General features: G+C 37.7%; 1 protein-coding gene across 2 annotated transcripts in view; it reads right to left on the bottom strand.

The window, feature by feature from the left end:
• Positions 1-21365, bottom strand: part of pcxb (pyruvate carboxylase b) — a 292116-nt gene that overhangs the window by 222992 nt on the left and 47759 nt on the right. For both annotated transcript variants that reach the window (XM_055211545.2, XM_073859309.1), the window contains exon 8: positions 19269-19387. In XM_055211545.2, coding sequence (XP_055067520.2) covers positions 19269-19387 — 119 coding nt within the window. The remainder of the gene's footprint in view (positions 1-19268; positions 19388-21365) is intronic.

Raw genomic sequence — 21365 nt, 5'->3', positions numbered from 1 at the left:
TTCATATTTAAAAGCATTTTTGTGATGCTGCGCATTCATGTATATTGTGATAAGCAAGCGTTGTCCTCCCGTTTATAGGCGCATTTGACTAATGCGCTCTTTAAATAACATAAAACACATTGCGCCATTGACTTTAGACTTTAGACCAGGTTTTTGTTGGTCAATGGTGTAGTCTATTTTAGTTGCCTCAAAATAGCAACGCGCCAACAATGCGCATGAACACACCTCGTTTTCAGACCAGAACGCCCATGGGCGCAAAAGGGGGCGCAAATGCATTTGCTATTTAAACAACGCGGCGCTAAACGTGAAAATTAGGGTGGAAAATAGCAAATGACACTTGCGTCGCGCATTGCGCTGCATTGAGACGGGTGTAAGAAAGAGCCCAAAGGGTCATACAGTAAAACCAAGCCAATGGTACGAAAAGGTTGAGAAACTACTCTGAGCTTTCGTACATTATTATATATGTTTAATTTGACATAAAAGTAACATCTGATGTTTGTCTCTGTGTGTGTTGTACTATACTTAGAGCTATCAGTCTAAAATAGACAAGATCTCACTTTTCTAGAATGAGTATCTCCGTTTTTTTATATTATGGATGAGGCTTTTTTCTCTGACGTCTACTGGCCATCATAACTCATAGATTAACAGGCTGATGGAGGCTGTATGGAAGATTGAGTGTGGTTTTCTTGGCTACGCTTTCAGGGCAAAACTGTCCTCTGAATTCAGCTAAAACAGACAAAACCTTTATTTTGTGACATCCTAGGACAGTCTCATTGCTACAAACAGTTCATAGAGAGCTGAGGAATAATACCTCACTAATATAGCAAAATGGACCTTTGTGTGTGGTTTTGTACTGTACAGTATGTGTTTCTGACAGGTCTTCAGAAGACACAAATACAAAAAAAGCAATTAAAGTGGAGAAGAACTCCAAATATTGTTCAAAATGTGCTGCAGCTTTATCAGAGCCCAGCATGCAATGCTGCAACAAAGCCTATTCCCAAGCTCTTATCACAGAGAGCTGGCCCCAGCACGGAGCTCCACCCTAAGGCTCATTATTCCAATCATATCAAATACAAGCAGGCACTGCTCCTCGTAGCTTAGGTTATCCACATTGTTTGATGATGCTCAGTGAGGCTCAGCACGGAGCTCTGCTACAGGCCTCATGCAGCACCTTAGGTCAGAGTGAATGGTCCTGAGTGTTGAGCTGCGCTGTGAGCCATGGCTGATTGAACGCAGAGGGCACAATCTCGAGAGCTGGGCAGGATTTCAACTGCCTGCGATGTGCTGTGTTGGGAAATATGATTGAAAGCATGCTCTGCGAAAAAGCCGGACATAAGTGAGAGACTGGACGAGCGAGGTCTTCAATAAAGCATCCTATTATGCCCTTTTACAAAGTCTTGATTTTGTTTTTGAGGTGTACTAGAAATTCTAGTCCCAATGAGCCATTTGATGTAGTTCTTGAAAAGTGTTTTCGGTTAGAGAAAATATCTCTGTTTGGGGTGGACTTTATAAATGGATTTTTTTTAAACTATGATCGTTTTAAATGCTCAAACAACCTTACACACTAACAAGGGATATCCAAAGGCGATCCCAAAAAATGATATCAGGGCTGATCAAGCCATTTTTGAACTGGCTGGAATTGGCTGTATATCGGCCTGACTCTTATTAATATGTCACCTGTCAAGCGGGGACGCATAGGCGGAAATCCCGGGGGGGTCGGGGGGGACAGGACCCCCCCTATCTGAGGGTTGCCCCCCCCCTAAAATATCATTAAAATATGTGTATTGAAAATAATTTAATGATTTATAATACTTAAATAGTTGTGTAAGAAGTAAAGCAATACAAATGCAAACGGAGCAACAACAAAAACGTTGTAAACATTTTGATTCCCCCCTCCTTTGCCTCACAGTGGTTTGGTCCACTGCCAGCGCCACACAGTCGGGTGGTTGAGAAGTGTACGGAGCCGACGCGTTAATCAACTATATACCTACAAACCAATGTTTCCAACCACTTATCAGTTTATCCACATGTGTTTTAAAACTGGTCTGGACATATAAACATGAACACATTTCGTTTTATGAGAACAGAAGCAGATAAACGAGAAAACATTTTTATGCATTCATGCAGAGGTGAGGCAGAGCTGAAAGTAACAAATTACATTTACTCACGTTGCTGTAATTGGGTTTTGAGTAGTTTTTAAAATCTGTACTTTTACTTTTACTTAAGTATGTTTTGTTTAAAGTATTGTACTTCGCTACATTTTAAATCATATCCGTTACTGAGTAAAAAATAAATAAAAAAGCAAGGTGATAAAGAAGCGCCACGGATGATTGATTCATGGGCGGGGGAACGCGCAAAAAGAACCATGGAGAGGGACGAGACAGGTGCGCGCTAATGCAGACCCTCAATTCATATCTTATGAAAGAAACCCCTGGCCATTGACGCGAACCGATTGTTTCATTCAGGCTCTTGAATTGCCGACCGGGTTTTTACCGCTAATTTCCACGACGCGTTTTTAATACATGCGCATTATCCTTCGAGGTCTAGCAGCTTCGTGTCAAGTCAAACATAACTTAAGAACGTCCTCGGGAATGCGCAGGTCATTAGACATTGCAGAGAGAGAGAGAGAGAGAGAGAGATAGATTGAAAGACACCGGGTACACAGATTAGGGAAGCTAGAATACAATAAACGTGTGCAGGATAAACGTATTATGGCACTCATCTCATGATATGCTCATTTAAACTAGGTATATAGTTTAATAAAATAATGTATGTTACCAGCAATACATCAATTACAACCTAACTATAGTGATTGTATTTAGCTGCTGAATCATATTATTTTTGCTTCAAAAGTGCATAACTCACCTGTAAAAATCATTAAATAATTCCATAACTGTTTCTTAGTTATAAAAAAGCTTTTTATTTTATTAACTTTTTGTTATTGCACTTTAATTGTAAAGATGTTCCTACAATAAAAAACAACTAGTTTGAGATGTATATTTCCTTGTCCTTTTTGAACTATACTAGAAACCTCTCCCCGCTGTAAAAAAGTAACTTTTTACTCTGAGTAAAATTAAAATGAATTACTTTTTACTTTTACATGAGTATTTTTAGACAAGTAACTTTACTTTTACTTAAAGAGTAACTAAACCCTTAACCAACTTTTTTTAGTTAATGATCTGTAAGAATGATGCTTTATTAGTGCATTGATTTTAGTAAGTTTTTTGACATTTGGATATAAAGTGTTTCAATACACAATATATGGTGTAAAAACGTCTGAGTGCTGCCGTCTTCAGGTTGAACGGTGGCTACTGCAGTTGAATGTTCCTATTGGATGTTGGGTCCAAAAAGTAACTCGTGACGTAAGCAGGTTCAAGCTCACCACGCCCTTGTTACAATCTCACCACATGCTTGGTACGAGCTTAGTTCGTCCCCTGTATCTCCGTTGGGATCTGCCCACTTTTCTTGCATTTTTCAAATATTGCCAGTGGGTGGAGTCAGGCTCCGACCAGGGGTTTAGTTACGCTATAAGTAAAATATTATTAAAGTAACTTTACTTTTACTTAAGTGGAATATTTTATTACTCTTTCCACCTCTGCATTCATGTGTATTAAAATTACATTTGCGTCCGTTCATAGAGAAAGAGAAACGTTCTATCTGTACACATTTCTTTGCAAGTACAATTTTGCCTGTATTATTGGTGTCCCCTTCAAAAAAATTTCTTGAAAAATTGTATGTTTATTGTCCCCCCCAACATTTAGATGAAATTTTCGCCCCTGCGTAAAGAGCGTAAATGGTTGTGGCTGTTATACTCATGTATAACATATATGAAAATCAGTGCAATAGCCACATGTAAAGTCAGCAATGCAATTGTTTTGTGAGGTGGTAGCAACAGATCTCCATTTAGTATTACTGTCAATTCGACGCAACCCCTCAACATCGTTACACCCATGCTGGTGAAATAAAGCAAGTTCGCTCGGGTATCTCTGTGGTGTTGATAAAAGACTTTTATCAACAAGACTATGTGGCTTTAATAAAAGACTGCCTTGCCATTTTAGGTTGTTTTTTTTAGTTTTACTGTAATGCTGCTAGTCTATTAAGTACAGTAGAAAGTGATTTTGACCACGATTTCTGTTGTTTATGTTTAGTACACTATATTAGTTTTACTATAATGCTGCACTAAGCTAAATTGTTAAAGAGACAGTAAGTAGGATTTTCCTCCATCTAGTGGTGAAATTGTATTTTGCATTCAAATTAATATTACTCTCTAGCGCCTCGCTTTTCCAAATGTGTGTTTCAACTACGGTAGCCGTTATTTACTCACTGATATTCTTGTCCATTTGTAGCTGGTTCACGTGTTCTTAATGTAAATGCGTTGTGGAAACGTGTTACGGTAGACTAGTGCTTTTGGTCCCTTTCTGCTATTATAGTTTTTCAATATGGCGGAACGACATGGACTTACATGTTCAATGTAAGTAAAGAGAAGAAATTTTAAGCTTACCAAGAAAAGTCAGATCATTGGCAGAGGTCATTTGACACCAATGAAGACATATTTATGAATAAAGACATTGATTTTGACTAATAAAATACTTTAAAAACTACACATTGTCCCTTAAATAATAATATATAATAAGATCAAAGTAGAAAAGAAAGTATATTTAGTTATTTTTTTTATATAATTTTTTTTTGGGCCATTTTTGCCTTTATTGATAGACAGTAGTTTTGAGAGACGACGGGAAAGTAGAGGGTGGAGAAAGGGGTATGGGATCGGCAAAGGACCTCGAGCCGGAATTCGAACTCGGGTCGCCGGAAGTGCATTTGCACCATATGTCGGAGCGCTGCCCACTACACCATCGGCTCTGACATATTTAGTTAATTTTTTTAATAAAATTTTTTTTAATAAAAATTAGGATTTTTTTCTAAATACAATTCTAGAGCTATTTAGTAGTCTAGTAATTAATCCTTGCATTGCTTTGATTTTAATAACCTTAATGTACTTAAAGTGTGCACCTATAGCAATAAGAAAATACATTTATTAAATTGGGGCTCGGTTTTGGCAGATGCTCACAATTGAATGACTCTGATCGGATCAACGCACAAAATAAGTGATCGGGACATCCCTAACACTAATTGAAGTTGAAAGTGATAAAGCGTAATAGCATTAACCTTTAACTAATTTGAAAAGACATTAACCTTTAACTAATTCATTCAAACTGTCTAAACAGTTCATACAGCTGAAATAAGAGAGAGTAAAAGCAACAGTTTAACAGTCATAACATCCCAAGGCCCTAAAAACCATCCGCAATACTCAAGCCACTGCTTAGCAACATCATAGCAACCTAATGAGTTTTACCCGAGCTAGAAACACGTTTCTCAGAAAATTTTGGAATCTAGTTAAATTTACACATTTGGCAGACACTTTTATCCGAATCAACTAACACTGCATTATAAAAAAATTTGACCAGTATGTATGTTCCTCTAAGTTCGAACCCATGAAGCACATAGTTACTGCACATTGTTAGATAAAAAATTACTGGGGCAAAATACTGGAGAGTACACTTTAAAAATGTCCTAATATGTAGCATTTATGTACAGATATGTATACATTTGGTCCTAACAGGTACCTTTGAGATACTAATAAGCTTTCTTTGGTACCAATATGTACGTCTGAGGTACTACTATACACTCTTCAGGTGCAACGCTGTACTTTTTGAAGCAGCTGGGGTATATGCAGTACTGTGAAAAGGTCTTAAGCAGGGTTCACACCAGACGCGGTAGAGACGGCAAGCATGGGTGAATTACATGTTAAGTCAATGCAAAGACGTAATTAAGCATCCTACGGTGCGGCACGCGCTGCGCAAATGGCGCACAAGGTGCTGGGGGGGAAACACACAAGTTGAAAAATCTGAACTTCATTTCCGCACCACATTAACCAATCAGGACCTTGCTGTAGTAGTGACGTGATTACAAGAAGCAAGCGAGTCTCAGCAGAGTCGCTGAAGCCCCTCCCATGACGCGAATTTCCGCGTGAATGACTAGAATTTCACGCGCGGCTTTCACGCGCGAATGAAGCGCGTAAACTCAAATGTTCAAGCATCCAACTACGCGCGAATAGCACATTTTTTGCTGTCTCTACCGCGGCTGGTGTAAACGCAGCAACGTCCATCCATATTTATTTTTCACTCTTTTTATTAGGATACAAACAGAAAATACAGGAAATATGTACACAAAATTAAAAAAAAAAAAAATTCAGAACTAAATGTCTTCTTCAGGCATCAGTAAGTATTTAGTATGACATCTCTTGGCATGAAACACATCTTGAACCTCATTTAGGTTTAAGAGATCCTGCAGTTTACCCTTTATAATTTTATACAGTATGTAATACTACATACACATTTCCTGTATTTTCTGGTTGTATTCTAATAAAGAGACTGAGAAATAATTATATATGATCACTATACAATTGCAAAAAAACAAATCTAATGGTAGCATGGTGGCCTATATTTTTGCAGAGTACTGTATTTGGACCATTTATTCTGACAGTGTATGTACCTGCCATTTATCCAGTAAAAAAAGAAAAATGGCAAGACTGAATGTAGTCTATTGGTCAGCTCCTTTAGAGGTTATAAGTTGAGTTGTAAGTAGAAATTACTTCAACATTTCAGTGTCATTGAGCACAACCTCTTCACCTCAGACCGCTCTAGCGGAACGGTTTTTGCAATTAGTGTACCTGGATGAAAGTGTCTGCTAACTGGCAAATAACAACATGCAGGCGTAAAGAGCCTTATCATGTATTACTGGAGTCACTTTTAAAAGCTTTAAAAGCACCTCGGCTTATTTTAGCACATTCTTCACTTTTTCCCAAAAAAAATATGTAAAAGACAAGTGAAAGCAGCGGTGGGTGATGCTTTGGCACAGGGCTTCGTCCACCAGGAGCTATTACATTTAATGAAGTCTTTCTTTGCAATGCCCAGAGCACATAAAGCTACCAGCTACTGCTCTGTGTGTCTCTGAGTGATTTTAAAGGAAATACAATCCCACTAGGGTTTACATTTATACCCTGATCTGAGAATAACTTCATTTATCTAAACCGTACAGCAGAGACTAAGAATAGTAAAACTCGGTCTCGGTTCAGCAGAAAAAATATCAGAAGAATGACCTCCGAGGTCATTTTCTTTGGCTTAATTTATGATGCGTAAATATAGAGAGGAATGAATCAATATGAACAGGTGGACACGATAGAGCAGTCAATGAGAATAAAGCAGCACATGAGAGCAATGAGACTCAATCATTTGAAAGAATGTGTAAACAAACAGTGAACGGTTAATGACAGATGTTCAGATGTCAATGAAGCGTTCTCTCTTTACAAACATGAATCCACTGTTGGCAAACGATGTTATAATGAGCTGGAGAAAAGCGTTTAGCTTTAAATGGAGTTATGTGTACACACAATGCATGGGTTGAGATTGATAAACGATTGAATTATAGACAAGGTTCGAAAACAATAAAAGTCAAACCGATAAAAATTAGAAGAAAGACGAAATCTACAATGGCCTCCAAAATAAAACTGGACACTTACTGTAAGGCAGACTTAACATTTTTTGAATGTATTTGCATTATTTACATAACAACCATTATCAAATCAAGTGACAGTTGTTGTACCAAAATGGTGATATTAACTACCCAGCCAAAAAAAAATAAGTAACAAAATCTTATGAAAACAGGCAAGATTCTCTACTCTTAAATAGTGGGGGTGTGTTTGCTGTCTTTGCTGAAACCATGCCCACTTGTGGGAAAGCTGCTGGTCTCTCTCAAGTTTCAACAGCTACAACCTGAATGGATGCTAACAACTGTGTTAGGGGTGGGGCGTCATCGAGCTACTATTTTAGCCCCGCCCAAATAATCACAGAAATGTGGAAAGCCTGTTTAATGTTTTAAGTCCCAATTCAGTACTGCATAGTTCACAGTCTTTGCAATGTGTTTCAGAAATACATTTTTAACATTTCTGTTGTGTTTAGAAACAATTCTCTGAAATGTACATTAAACATTTATGCATTTGTGTTCCCCGGGGTTTAAACCCATGACCGTTTTCATTGCTAACACAATGCACACAATGCTCTACCACTGAGTAATACAGGACAGCACAGAAATAGATATACTGTTTAACTCTTTCCCTGCCATTAAGAGAAAACGCATCCCTGCCAATGACGAGTTTTTTCAGCAATCCCTAATAATTAGGGATGCACGATATTTCGGCCGACATATCGTTATCGGCCGATAACTGCTTATTTTTTATATTATCGGTCTGATAGCAAAATTAGGCAGATAAATGAAAGCCGATAAATGATGGATTATTTTGGTTTGTTGAACCACTTCACTTGCTCATTGCTGGCCATGTGGAGTTTTGATTGGTGCTTTCTGTGACATAGCACGAAGATGACACGTGTTGCGGGCTTAAGAAGAGTATGCTAGTCTAGCGCAAAGACAAGATGTCCGCAGTATGCGAGGTTTTCATTGTGAAAATAATATGAGTATTTATCGGCCTATAGATATCGGTTATCGGCCCCCAAATTTAAAGAGTTATCGGTTATCGGTATCGGCCAAAATCGGTGCATCCCTACTAATAATGCTATTATTCACCAGGTGGCTCTTATGTGACTTATAAAACCTGAAAATATAACCCTAGGGCAAACAGTTCAAACTCCGTGTATGTTTTGAGGATCGCTCTAAATCTGATCTCTATCAAAAGTCCTTCACAAAAATGCAATTATCTCAGCTTTTTGCTAAAAATTTTGTATTTTTGAAGAAATCTACCTATATTTGAGAGGTGACAAAAAGAGAACAAATAAAGGTAGGAAAAAATTGTTTATGTTTAAAAGCAGAAGGTCTGTTCTTTCATTTGATATATTGTATGTTTATATATTTAAAGAAAAACAATTTCTGGAAGGCATTAAGCTCTGCGCAAATCATGAAAAATTTTGGCGCTGGCTGGCAACTTTTAAAAAAAATGCTGGCGGGGAAAGAGTTTTTAAAGTGTTTTTACTTTATGTATAAAACGAGGTATTTCTGGTTCAGGTTGTAGACTTAGGCTGGCTACACACGTGAAGATTTCAATCCCCATCAACGTTCAAAAGGGGGCGTTACACAATTAACGTTTTATCGCAGCCATTTTTTGGTAATAAAAAAACTCCAGTATGGGGTGCCATTACGATTATTTTGCTACTCCCGATTGCGTTGTAGCCTCCCTGAGCCCAAATCGTAAATATCAAACTTGTTTCTTTATCAGGCAACCTTTGACATGATGGCTGCAATGGCCAATGAGAGCGTGCAAGCTTCAACCGGATGTTGCATGCTTTTATAACTGAAACTAGACACCCACAAACATGGCATGAAAGAGGAGTATAAAGAAAGTATATCGACTTACAGTACAAGTGGCAACAGTTCAAGTGATTTTATAATGTGTCATTCAAGTCACATTTGATCTCGCGTTTCTGTGAGATCTCGGGTCACTTTAAAATCATTATTACACAGCACATGTGTGATCTTGTGCTCTGGTCTGAGGATTATGTTCCCTTTAAACTGTCCTTACGTCTGTGGTCGCCCATGGATTTAAAAACATTTACAATGTAAAAATTGTCCAGTGTGTCCCAGGCAGTGGCGGCCGGTGACTTCTTTTTTTGAGGGTGCCCGTTGCGAAGTCGTCACAACATGTATGTAGCCCCTCATGTGTGTGGTTCCTTTTTTCAAAATATGTGTTTTGCACATCAATAGATATGTGCATCATGTGTCTTGTCAAAATAAGGGCCTGCTGCAGATGCGTCTAAAGGGTTTATGATAAGAGAAGCTAGTGTTGGCAAGTAACTCACATAATCTAAAGCGTCATCACAGTTTACTGTTAAGGAAGTGTCTAGCGTGTATTTTGTGAACGTGAGCGTCTCTTTTGATGCGTGTGCAGCAGGCACTTATTTTGACAAAACACGTGATGCACATGGTTTACATGATGCAACAAACACATATTTTGAAAACTCAAGCAACACACATGACACTCCGAACACTTATTTTGAATTAGCGCCCCTCGGATGAGCAGTCACGAGCCGCCATTGATCCCAGGCATTAGTGGATGCTTCTGTAGGTTTGCTAGGCTGTTATGGTTATTTTCGCTAGGACACCTGTGACAACTTGAAGAGAACCAATTTTATTCGTCCATTTAAAATGACCTTTAGTCCAGCTGGTTTTAAGTAACTGCAAAATGGCTAAGAAAAGTGAAGTTGGTACTGAGTAAAGGTTGAACATTGCCGATGTTTCACAGATGTCACTTGGTTTAATATTTTGTATCTAATAATATGCCATGCAAGTCAAATTTTTAAGGGTCACTTCACTTTTGTTTCCAAATACTTTTAAGGGCCTCAGTAAATAGAATGAAATCAATGGAAAGAACAAGAGAAGTCAAAACAGAAGCCAGAGAGGACAAGAGAAAGGTTGTAATAGAGATGAAAGGGGAAAGTGGCAGAGAGAGGGATGGGGAAAATATATAAAGGGGAGAGAAATGTAAGGAAAAAAAGAAAAAAAGAGGCAAAGGTTGAAAACTGAATCACAGAGATTGATAAGGGTATTAGTGTCAGAAAGAGAGGTGAAATAGCTTTCCTGGTGCTGGGTCACCAAACCCTCACTCACATTTGACTTTACCTTTTCTACAAGCTTCTTTCTTGTGGTTTTCAACTTTTTTCTGTTTATCATTGTTACTGTGCACATGCTTGCTCTGTTTTAAACAGAGGTAGCACAAAATAAAGATTCACTGATGCAATTTAGTGAGATTGTTGCGCAGTCATTACTCAATATGTGATGCACATACAGTACTCACTGACACAAAACATGCATTGTGTACATTAGGGGTGGGTGAAAAATGTAGAGTTTAAAATACAAAGATATTTCCTTTACAATAATAAAACAATATTCTTAAAGGAAAACATCACAGTTTTTAATATTTTACTATGTTCTTACCTCAACTTGGACAAATTAATACATACCTATCTTTATTCAATACGTGCACTTAATCTTTGTACAGCGCATCATGAATGTGTTAGCATTTAGCCTAGCCCCATTCATTCCTTAGGATCCAAAATTTTAAGCGACTTTCAGGAGCGACTACCAATGAGAACAAAGCAGTGGAGTCTCCCGTCTTTCGTCAGATACTGGAGTGGACATTACTCATTTGTTTATGACAACCAGATATAGAAATGCCTCTTTTGAAAGAGATGAGCGACACACAACGACGCTTAGACACACACAAAGTCGCTTATAATCTGAATGTACCTTTAGTTTGCAGCACTCTGACCTCAAAGCTCAGTAACATCATTACTCCTGACTACTCTTGCAAAAAATATTACTGCGCCCCCGAGGTCGAAGTGCTGCAAACTAAGTGCTCTTCCGCAAGACAATATAGTTCTTATTTTTTATCTGCCGAAAAAATCACCACGTTTTGTTTTGTGCCACCATACTTACTTCATGTTACAGTCTTTAAATAGGGAAAACATGGAAATGTTTGGTGGCTTCTAAATTCATCCCTGTTTGGATCCTAAGGAATGAATGGGGCTAAGCTAAATGCTAACACAGTCACGATGCGCTGTACAAAGATTAAGTGCACGCATTGAATAAAGATAGGTATGTATTAATTTGTCCAAGTTGAGGTAAGAACACAGTAAAATATTGAAAAACGGTGATGTTTTCCTTTAAAGGACAAGTTCTGTATTTTACACTTAAAGCCCTGTTTTCAGATAGTTTATGATGAAATAGAACGGGTTTGACTGAAATTTGGACATATGCTGCTGGCCCGAGAATTTTCTGTTTCTGTGGTATCACCGCCCCACCCTCACAATGGCTGCATAGGTGCACTGGAACAATTCTTCCTAAAATGCATTAAACTTTCGTTTACAAAGACGTGAAACTCACTCAGGGGTCAGGGGTATTCACTGATATGCTCACACAAAAATCGCTGCAAAAGATGCATTCCAACAGGTTTTATCGTAGTTTTTGTCCAACTCCATTGACTTGTATTAGATGTGCTGTGAGGTACGGTATTAATTCGCGCCGGGAACTTTGTTTGTATTCTTGCAATTGGCAAATGAATTTATGCCCAAATTTCAGTCAAAACCATTCTATTTCATCATAAACAATCTGAAAACAGGGCTTTAAGTGTAAAATACCGAACTTGTCCTTTAACCCTCTGGGGTCCGACCATTTTGGGACACTGTCAGAGGTTCTGACATGCTCTTACATTTGGTCTTTTTTCAGTTGCTTTAAAACATAATAATGGCAAGTGTCTCATACCACTGTGTTCAGCACAAACTGGGCTAAAATATTATATGAGCTACATGTATGTACATGCTTGTATTTTTGAGAGAAAAAGGTTTATGCGTGTTTTTTAAAAAAGCTAAAATTTTAAGTCACTGATATAAGTCCACAAAACCCATATTAAACATGTTTTAACAAGACTTTCCTAAACAGAATCTAGTAGTCTAGAGTTTTTTCTTTAAAATGATGTGAAAATCATCCTGCCTACTCATTCACATAAACCAATATATTGATTTAGAAATTGTAAGACACTTTTTGTTTAGAGGGGCCGTATGCGAGAAGGATTGATTGACAGCTAGCAAACAAAGGCTCGCATAATGAGCTGCATAATGAGCTGCATAATAATGAGGCAGGAGGGAACTACAGTAAAGAATGTGAGGACAAATGAACATGTTTGTTTGAGGTTTATTAAGAAGTTAACAATATAATCAAAATAGAAATGAAGGTCAGTAGGACCCTATTCAAAAACTTAACTTGTATAAGAAACTGATAAACAACAGAGCTGTAAACTTCATGTGGCTCATGTTACCATACAACTTTATGTCCAAAAAGTGTGAATATGTTTTTCCACTTCATAGTTTTGTACTGATGAGAGGGATGCAGACCTGTAAGAGAGTTATGAACAGCTGTTAGCATAAATTGTCCACAGAAATACCCTTACATACATAACTGATGGGTAAATTATAGCACTTGTAACGGTGGTCGCCTAAACTCAATATACTCAATATACTGTATATATTAAAAAAACTTGGCCTAGGCGGGTTTCGAACCCGGGTCTACCACGTGGCGGCCTAACGCACTACCGCTGCGCCACCATTTGGTCACGTGATTGGCGTCTTTCACACACCTAGGTAGACTGGCCAAGGTAAATTTATAATAAAAAAAAAAAAGGCGAGTCTCCGTGTAAACAACGCGGAGCTCATAATAAAACGGTGTCGCGTGTAAAGCGCAATGTATGGAATGCGTTGCATGTAAACAATATCATATTACAGCAGATCCCCCAGTGCAGCATTACTCAAAGTTGCCACGAAGGATACGAAAGTGTCTACTGTACAGCATGTAACAATGAAATCCGCCATTACGTGATCACGCGTAACGTACTCGTTTGTAAATAAGCATGTAAACATGGAATCATATTAACCTACAGCACACACTTAAAAGACACAGCAGTGCAGCATTAACTTACTCAAAGTTGCCATGAAGGATACGAAAGTGAATAACTGTGTCTAACACTGTACAGCAAACAATGAAATCCGCCATTACGTGATCACGCGTAAGTTACTCGTTTGTAACGTTAAACAATGCGAACGTTTTTCAATCCGAAGCGTGCAGTCTGTTGAGGTTGCTTATGTAGGCTGAACTGCACAAGCCATAACATATTACATGATAGCAAATATAAATGAAGACATATGACTTACAGTTTCTTCAGGAATATATCCGCCTCCATTGCGCCTTCCATTGTTCGTCTTCTTAGGTAACGTTAAAGATAAACGCTTCTCTTCCTCAATGTCCAGACATAAATGAAGATATTCCTCACGTGTGTGTATAAAGTTTATAATCCAAACATGCGCTAAAGTCTTTAAATCTTATCAAACATTACGCTTTGCTGGTTTGAACAGCTCGTCTCTTCATTACCATGTCAACAGCGTGTGGGCGTTACCGCATTAAAGATAATGAGCTCAGCCAGGGAAAACGGTACTCTCTTTACTTCAATGCAGATTATATAAACAGGAAATATTTGTTTTTGATAATAATTAGTTTGTTTAAAAGTAGACATTTCAGGCTTTCTTTGGATATGTGTATTATGTTTGTGTGACGAGTATTCGCGGAGTTTCAACTAATTTTTGTAACGTGATTTGAGAGACAGCTGGCAGAGACAGAAATGTCTGAATGAGCACCCTGTTTATTTTCTTAATTTGACAAAAACACAAAGATCTGTTGTTATTGTGAATGTACACTAATTAAAGAGGACCCTTCAGAGTTTCAAATGATGTCAAACACGTAAGTGTTTGATTATTAATGATGGAGTATTTTAAGTTGATTCTGCTATGATAAGGAGAAAACACGTCAAAACGCGTCCCCGCGTTTTTGGACCCCTGGGGGTTAAGAATGTATATTTTATAAAGTTGTTTTTCACATTGATTTTTTTTCATGAATAATTTTGACAAGACCGACTGTGATCATGTTTCACCAGATACCTGCAAATTCCCACCCCATACATACACACACACACGCGCACACACACACACGCACACACAGTGCATAACCATTCATACAGAAGCACAATTCTAGAGCAAAGCATTTTACAAAATACACAGACATAAAAAAATGCCTCCATATGCAAAATATAATTTGTGTATAATTATGCAAAATACACCAGCAGACATTCAAACACACAATAAGACTGTAAACACAGGAACAGTGATAAAGGAAACAAATGAATTTAACAAACCAAAGCCCACATAAGAAAGAAAAAGACAAAGTGATACAGAAAATAATTAAGGAAGGTAATAAAGGAGTAAAAAAGAGAATATAAAAGACCTAATTTTGCTTTGTTCCTTGTAATAAAAACATAAAGAGGAAATGACAGTTTTGGTTCAAACCAAAGAGAGACACATTCACACACATATGCAGTCACATTATTATGAATTCACACTAATGTATAAAATGAAACTTATCTTTCATACACACAGCACACCAACCCATGCATCTGCAGCGAAATGCATGCGCATAAATATAATAGCATTACACAGCATGTGTAAAGGAGACAGTATAAAAAGCATGGCAATGACAGGCTAATTCCCCTAATATATTTCCCTAAATCCTCTGCAAATCTAAGATGGCAGCACAAGCAATGAGAGCCAATTCAGTGCACCACTGTCAACTGCACTTGACAAGTCTGATATCTATAATGTATGAGTCTCCATTTCTGTGGTGAGGAACTCGCTCCGAGAAACATAACAAGTGTGTGTATATCTGTATTTGTATGTGTGTGTGTGTGCACAGGCAGAGTGATAGAAGTGCTATCAATCATTTGGCTCATCAGTGCATTAATGTCTGCGTGCTTGTCAGCATCTGTGTGTGTGTGATGAGATCAGGCTCATCTCTATGTCATTATAGAGCAGCTCATAGTTTATCAGGGGAGGTGAGAGCTATTTATAACACCCCTGGATCTCTTCCTTTTCCTCTTTTTGTCTCACACACATGCTGTTTCCAACACATGTTCTCTCTTGCTTTCTTTCTCCATCCCTCTTTCCCCTTGACCATCTTTTCAAGGTGGAAATAAACATTTATCCTGGACACCATTGACATGTCAGTCTGCAGCACGTACATACTCACATATCATCTTAGCTACCCAGCTATCAAACTTTTTATATACAGCTAGCTTTAACTACTGTATATATACACACACACTAAAACAAATGTGCCAGCATTGTTGAATGCTCTCACACGTTTACTTTTTAATATGCAGATTTTGTTAATCATTTAGCTGGTGGTCCACAGGGGAGCGCACTTAAATGAAGCAATCAAAAAAGTTGACTCATTACATACTAAGGTTACTTCAGGCGATCTTAGGGCACCGATCTATGACTCACAATCACCTCAGCCAAACTATTAAAGTCTGTGTAAAGTCCGAAATAAAATGTGTTCTCAGTTTGTGACACCACAGAAAACATTTATAATCGAAAACAAATATTGCCTGTTTATATCATCTGCATTTAAGTAAAGAGAGTACTGTTTTTCCTGGCTGACTTCATTATCTCTAATGCGGTCACGTTTACAGGTGTTACCCGCTGTTCACATGGTAATGAGCAGATGAACAGTTCAAACAATAACAAACAAAGCCTAGAGTTTTATAAGATTTAAAGACTTTACCGCATGGTTGGATGATAAACTTTGTACACACACGTGAGGAAGATCTTCATTTATGTCTTGACATTGGAGAAGAGAAGCATTTATCTTTTACGTTACCTAAGAAGAAGAACAATGGAAGACGCACTGGAGGAGGATATATTCCTGAAGTAACTGTAAATCATTTATCCTCATTTATATTTGCTATCATGTAATATGCTTATGGCTTGTGCAGTTCAGCCTACATAAGAGACCTCAGCAGACTGCACACTTCGGATTGAAAAACTTTCACATTGTTTACAAACGAGGACGCGTGAACTCCCGTAATGGCGGATAACTGTTACATGCCGTACAGTGTTAAACAGTAATTTACCCATCAGTTATGTATAAGCTTATGTGGTATTTCTGTGGACAATATATGCTAACAGCTGTTTATAACTCTCTTACAGGTCTGCATCCCTCTCATCAGTACCAAACTATGAAGTGGAAAAACATATTCACACTTTTTGGACAAAAAGTTATATAGTAACATGGCCACATGAAGTTTACAGCTCTGTTGTGTATCAGTTTCTTAGTTTATACAAGTTAAGTTTTTGAATAAGGTTTGTTTCCAAATGAACTGAATGTCCTACTGGCCTTCATTTCTATTTTGATTGTATTATTAACTTCTTAATAAACCACAAACAAACACGTATACATTTATTTTGTCCTCACTTTCTTTACTGTAATTCCCTCTCTCACAGTCCTGCCTAAAGGCTCATTATGCAGCTCATTATGCAAGTCTTTTGTTTCCTCAGCTGTCAATCAATCTTTCTCGCATACTGCCCCTCTAAACAAAGAGTGTCTTACCATTTCTAAATCAATATATTGTTTTATGTGAATGAGTAGGCTTTTTTAAAAACCATGCATAAACATTTTTCTCTCAAAAATACAAACATGTACATACATGTAGCTCATATAATATTGTAGCCCGGTTTGTGCTGAACGCAGTGTTATAAGACACTTGCCATTAATATGTTTTAAGCAACTGAAAAAAGAAAAAATGTAAGAGCATGTCAGAACCTCTGCCAGTGTCGCAAAATGGTCGGACCCCAGAGGGATAATCGTGAGTCCTGTCAAACTGATTTTCAACTGGCAGTGGAGGTAAAGACTACAACTCTCATCATTCAATGCTCATCCAAAGGATCATCAAGCTGTGCCTTTGTTTTTGTATGACAATCTCTAGCGGTGATAATTACATATCTTATAAGAATCTTCCCCCTGACTCACTTAGAAAAACTAACATTGTTCTTACACCAGTCTTTGCTACAACTGTCTTTGTACTGACCTTCCATCAGCGTATCACGAACAGAAATGTTGTAGATCCATTGCCACGTTTACACGGCAATGCGTTTATATTGTGTTCATAATGGGATTTTGGCAATATTGCAATTATACTTTACCTCATTTAAACACAATACTTAAGCTCATAATTGCAGTAGGTATATTGGTATTAAAAGAGCTGGGGTGGTGTACGCCGTTTTTAATCGCAGTATGCATTCATGTAAACACTTTAATCGCATCTATACCCCATTAAATAAGGTGCGCGTGTGTTTTAGTCACGCACCTTAAGCGCAAATTAGTTTTAAACTTAACATTAGAACGTTTTCCCTGAACTCTGTCAACATGGCCCACTGTCAGCAGTCTGCTTCATCCAGAAACAGCTGAAATAATGCCACAGCAGTGTATAAAATCATTACAAGCATTGTCATAATATTTCTGTCTTCATCACGGCACACAATAACGAAATATGTCCATAAAAATGTTTGTGTTTGTCACTTAACATAAGTAAATTAAAACAGTGGACAGTATACTGCCCTACAAAGCGAAAGCGCAGTAACTACGCATTTGGTCAAAATTGAGTTAAGGGTTAAAATGGGCTTTGTGAGATCTGTTGTGTCTTGTGACAAAGTCTCCTGGTTAAATTTTGTCCCATTTCAGAGAAATGTGTGTGCCAAAATTGCAGTAACATGTTTGACTGGCTGGTGTAAAAAACTTTAAAGCCATTTTTCTCAGTTTCAGTGTTTGCGTAGATACTGCACTTAGCCTTTGTAGGGCAGTATATGTGAGTTCATCATTTGTGCTCTGCATTGGGCTAAATGTGAATAATCAGAAAATAAAAACTGCATGTGAAGAGGTTAGCTCCAGTCATGTAAACATCTCACTGCAATGAAGTCCTTACTCTGATTATTGGAAATTGTGTACATGTAAACGTAGTCATTGATGGTCACATTATAGTCCTCTGCTTAACTGGAAAATTCACACCAACTTAAGGTTTTGGAACATGGTAGCTGTTTTGTTGCAAAGTTACAACAATTTGACCAAGATAGTCTACAATGTTGAATCCAGCTGGCCAATCATCCAGACCAGTTCAGACCATAGATGATGAGCCTGGATCAGTTATAAACCATGTGAAATCATTGAAGAAACTGGTTAAGCTTGACATTTATGTGTGTTGCTCTTGGCATATACATTTTAGCACTAGACTTTTGGTTTGCTAACTGAACGTGACATTCTGAATGCACCTGCCTCCAAGTTGTTTTGGTAAGAAGGCGTGTGGCTACAGCATAATGGCATATGTAAATGTAACGTCCTCCAGACAAAGAAAGAAAAAAAGCCACAAATAATCATACTGTGCCTGCATACTCATGTACTGTATACATACACGCTCACACATGCATGGATATAAGCATACACACAAATCCACTTCCAATGCATCTTGCTGAGATGTGATTTAAGGGCTCAAGAAACATAACGTGGCATATTTTAGACATCACCAAAAAAAAACAATATACAGAGAGTTATGAGTAGAAATATTTTCTGAGACAGATGTCTTGCAGTTCAAATTCAAAAAAGAGATAGGAATTGAACATTCTTTATGAATGCTGTTGGGTTTTTCATTTGCTCTTCTTTGAACTTAATATATGCCAAGTTAACATTTTGGAAAACGTCTAAAAAACCAGCTATACAAAAAACAAACTCCCAAAACTCCTACTGTCTCTTTGTAATGTTATGGTGTCACTCACTCAGTTATCTCCTCTGTAACAGTGTGTTCCACCTGTAGGCGAGAGTTGACCTCGATAAAGTAGTGTTTTCCTTGCTTGTCCACAAGGAACTCCACTGTGCCCGCGTTCTCATAGCCCACCTATAGAAAATATCACCGAACTTAAGTGTTGGCATGAAAATATGCTTATAAAACATACAAATATATATTGTAACCACCTTAAAAGAGCAAATGTAATGTTAATAGTCAATACAAAAATAAAGAACATCTATCTATGAATGTAAATGTTTGACTTAAGCTTATTTCACTTTATTTTTATAATTTCTTTAGCAACTCCTCACTAGCCAAGATAGTTTTAAACTTAAATATGTAAGTGCAACAAGTAATTTTTAACAGTGTAGTTGGGTCCCCCGATATGCCTCTAGTTAAGGTTGCACTGTGCTTAGGAATTAGCTGTACTGTTGTCTAATGTACTGTAGTCTAATAAGATTGATTGGTTAGTTAAGACACAGTACAAGACGCCAAAACCTAGTGCATTAGTAAGATTGATTGGTTAGTTAAAACACAGTAAAAGATGCCAAAACATAATGCATTAGAGTGTATAATCATACCATCAAAATTCATCAATAAAAGAAGCAACGTTGTTTCAGTATTGAAATTTTGAAAACATGAGGTAAAAGAAGGTTATTTACATATATTGAATCCCTACGGGCGTCTACTTTAGCTTCTAGCAGAACGACAGCTGCCAAGACAATGAGCAGAGATTGAGTTAAAAAGCCCAAACTTTTCCTTGTAAGTCTCTCAAGCTTGTAAAAAAAACCCTGGGGCGATTGACTAATTCTGCTGAACAGCATGACGCCGGTAGAAAGAAATAAAGAAGCTTCTCGGAAAAGCCATGAGATCACTTGGACTACTTTGGCCGGTGCATGAACTGTTTAGACTAGTCTTACAAGTGTAGACTAATCTCATTTCAATCTGAAAAGACAGGTTTGCCCTAATTGGCAGGTTGGTCAGACTAGTGCTATAAAAAAATAAAGTTGAAAAAACTTAAGCTAATTCAGCTTTATTGAACTATAACTCTTCAGTAGTCAAGAAAATTGTAATTAATTGTAAATTCAAGTTGATTAAATAAAAAAAATGCAAGTGCAACAAGGAATGTTTTTACTGTATACAACCGGCCCCTCGTATCGACACCTACCCTAAAAACAACCCATGAAGCAAGAGCTGTGAACAAGATACAGACTAGGGTTGTGATAATTATTTGGGCAAATGCGCGTTTTCTCAATGAATGAATTTGAATGAATTACGGTGAAATGCTGCCACATTCAAAAGCCAGAGGGCGCTTTCGTGCAGAAACTTCATTTGTGCCACAGAAGAAGTATCATTACAAACACTATTCCAGGAAATATCTAGAGGCATATTTATATTGCTGTTCTTCAGATTGTTTCAGGTATTTACATGATAATAGAGAATATTTTAAATGATTGTGTTTGACGAGTGTTGCTTTTTTAAAGGTTCTCTAAGCGAATTCACGCGTTTTAGACCATAAACATTTTTTTGTTACATACAGCAAACATCTCCTCACTATCTGCTTGCGTCCTGTCCGCTGATCAAACTGTAAAAAAGCGATCTCTGTAGACAGCCCAGCCTCCACAAACTGCAATAATAACAAACTGGCCAAACCTACACCAGAAACCATAACAAAGTGTTCTAACCAATAAACGCCAAGAAGGATTTGGGGGTTGGGTTTGGGCGCGTTCATGAAAGCACGGAAAGGAGGGGGAGGGGGAGGAGTTAACTACGCTCAGTTTGTTCGAAAACACATTTAAAAAATCAACACACAGATTCGCTTAGAGAACCTTTAAATGCACGTTATAAACGAGTCAAACTCATAGTGATTTTAGACTGATAAGGACTTCCTACTGATCAAGGAGCCGTAGTACATGCAAAAGCTGTGCATGAAACACTGAATCGGAGCCTTACGATTCAGAATCGATTTTAGACAGGTCTTTTTAATGGGAACGTGATGCATCGATGCACATCCCTAATACTGACAAATACACCAGAAGAGCCAAAGACAGCTTTAAAATAATGTACATTTCCATAGATGCGTTTTGCA

Source organism: Misgurnus anguillicaudatus, chromosome 21 (genome assembly GCF_027580225.2).
Source record: "Misgurnus anguillicaudatus chromosome 21, ASM2758022v2, whole genome shotgun sequence".
Lineage (NCBI taxonomy): Eukaryota > Metazoa > Chordata > Actinopteri > Cypriniformes > Cobitidae > Misgurnus > Misgurnus anguillicaudatus.
Note: the sequence above shows the minus strand (reverse complement) of the source record. Positions and strands in the feature narration are given on the sequence as shown.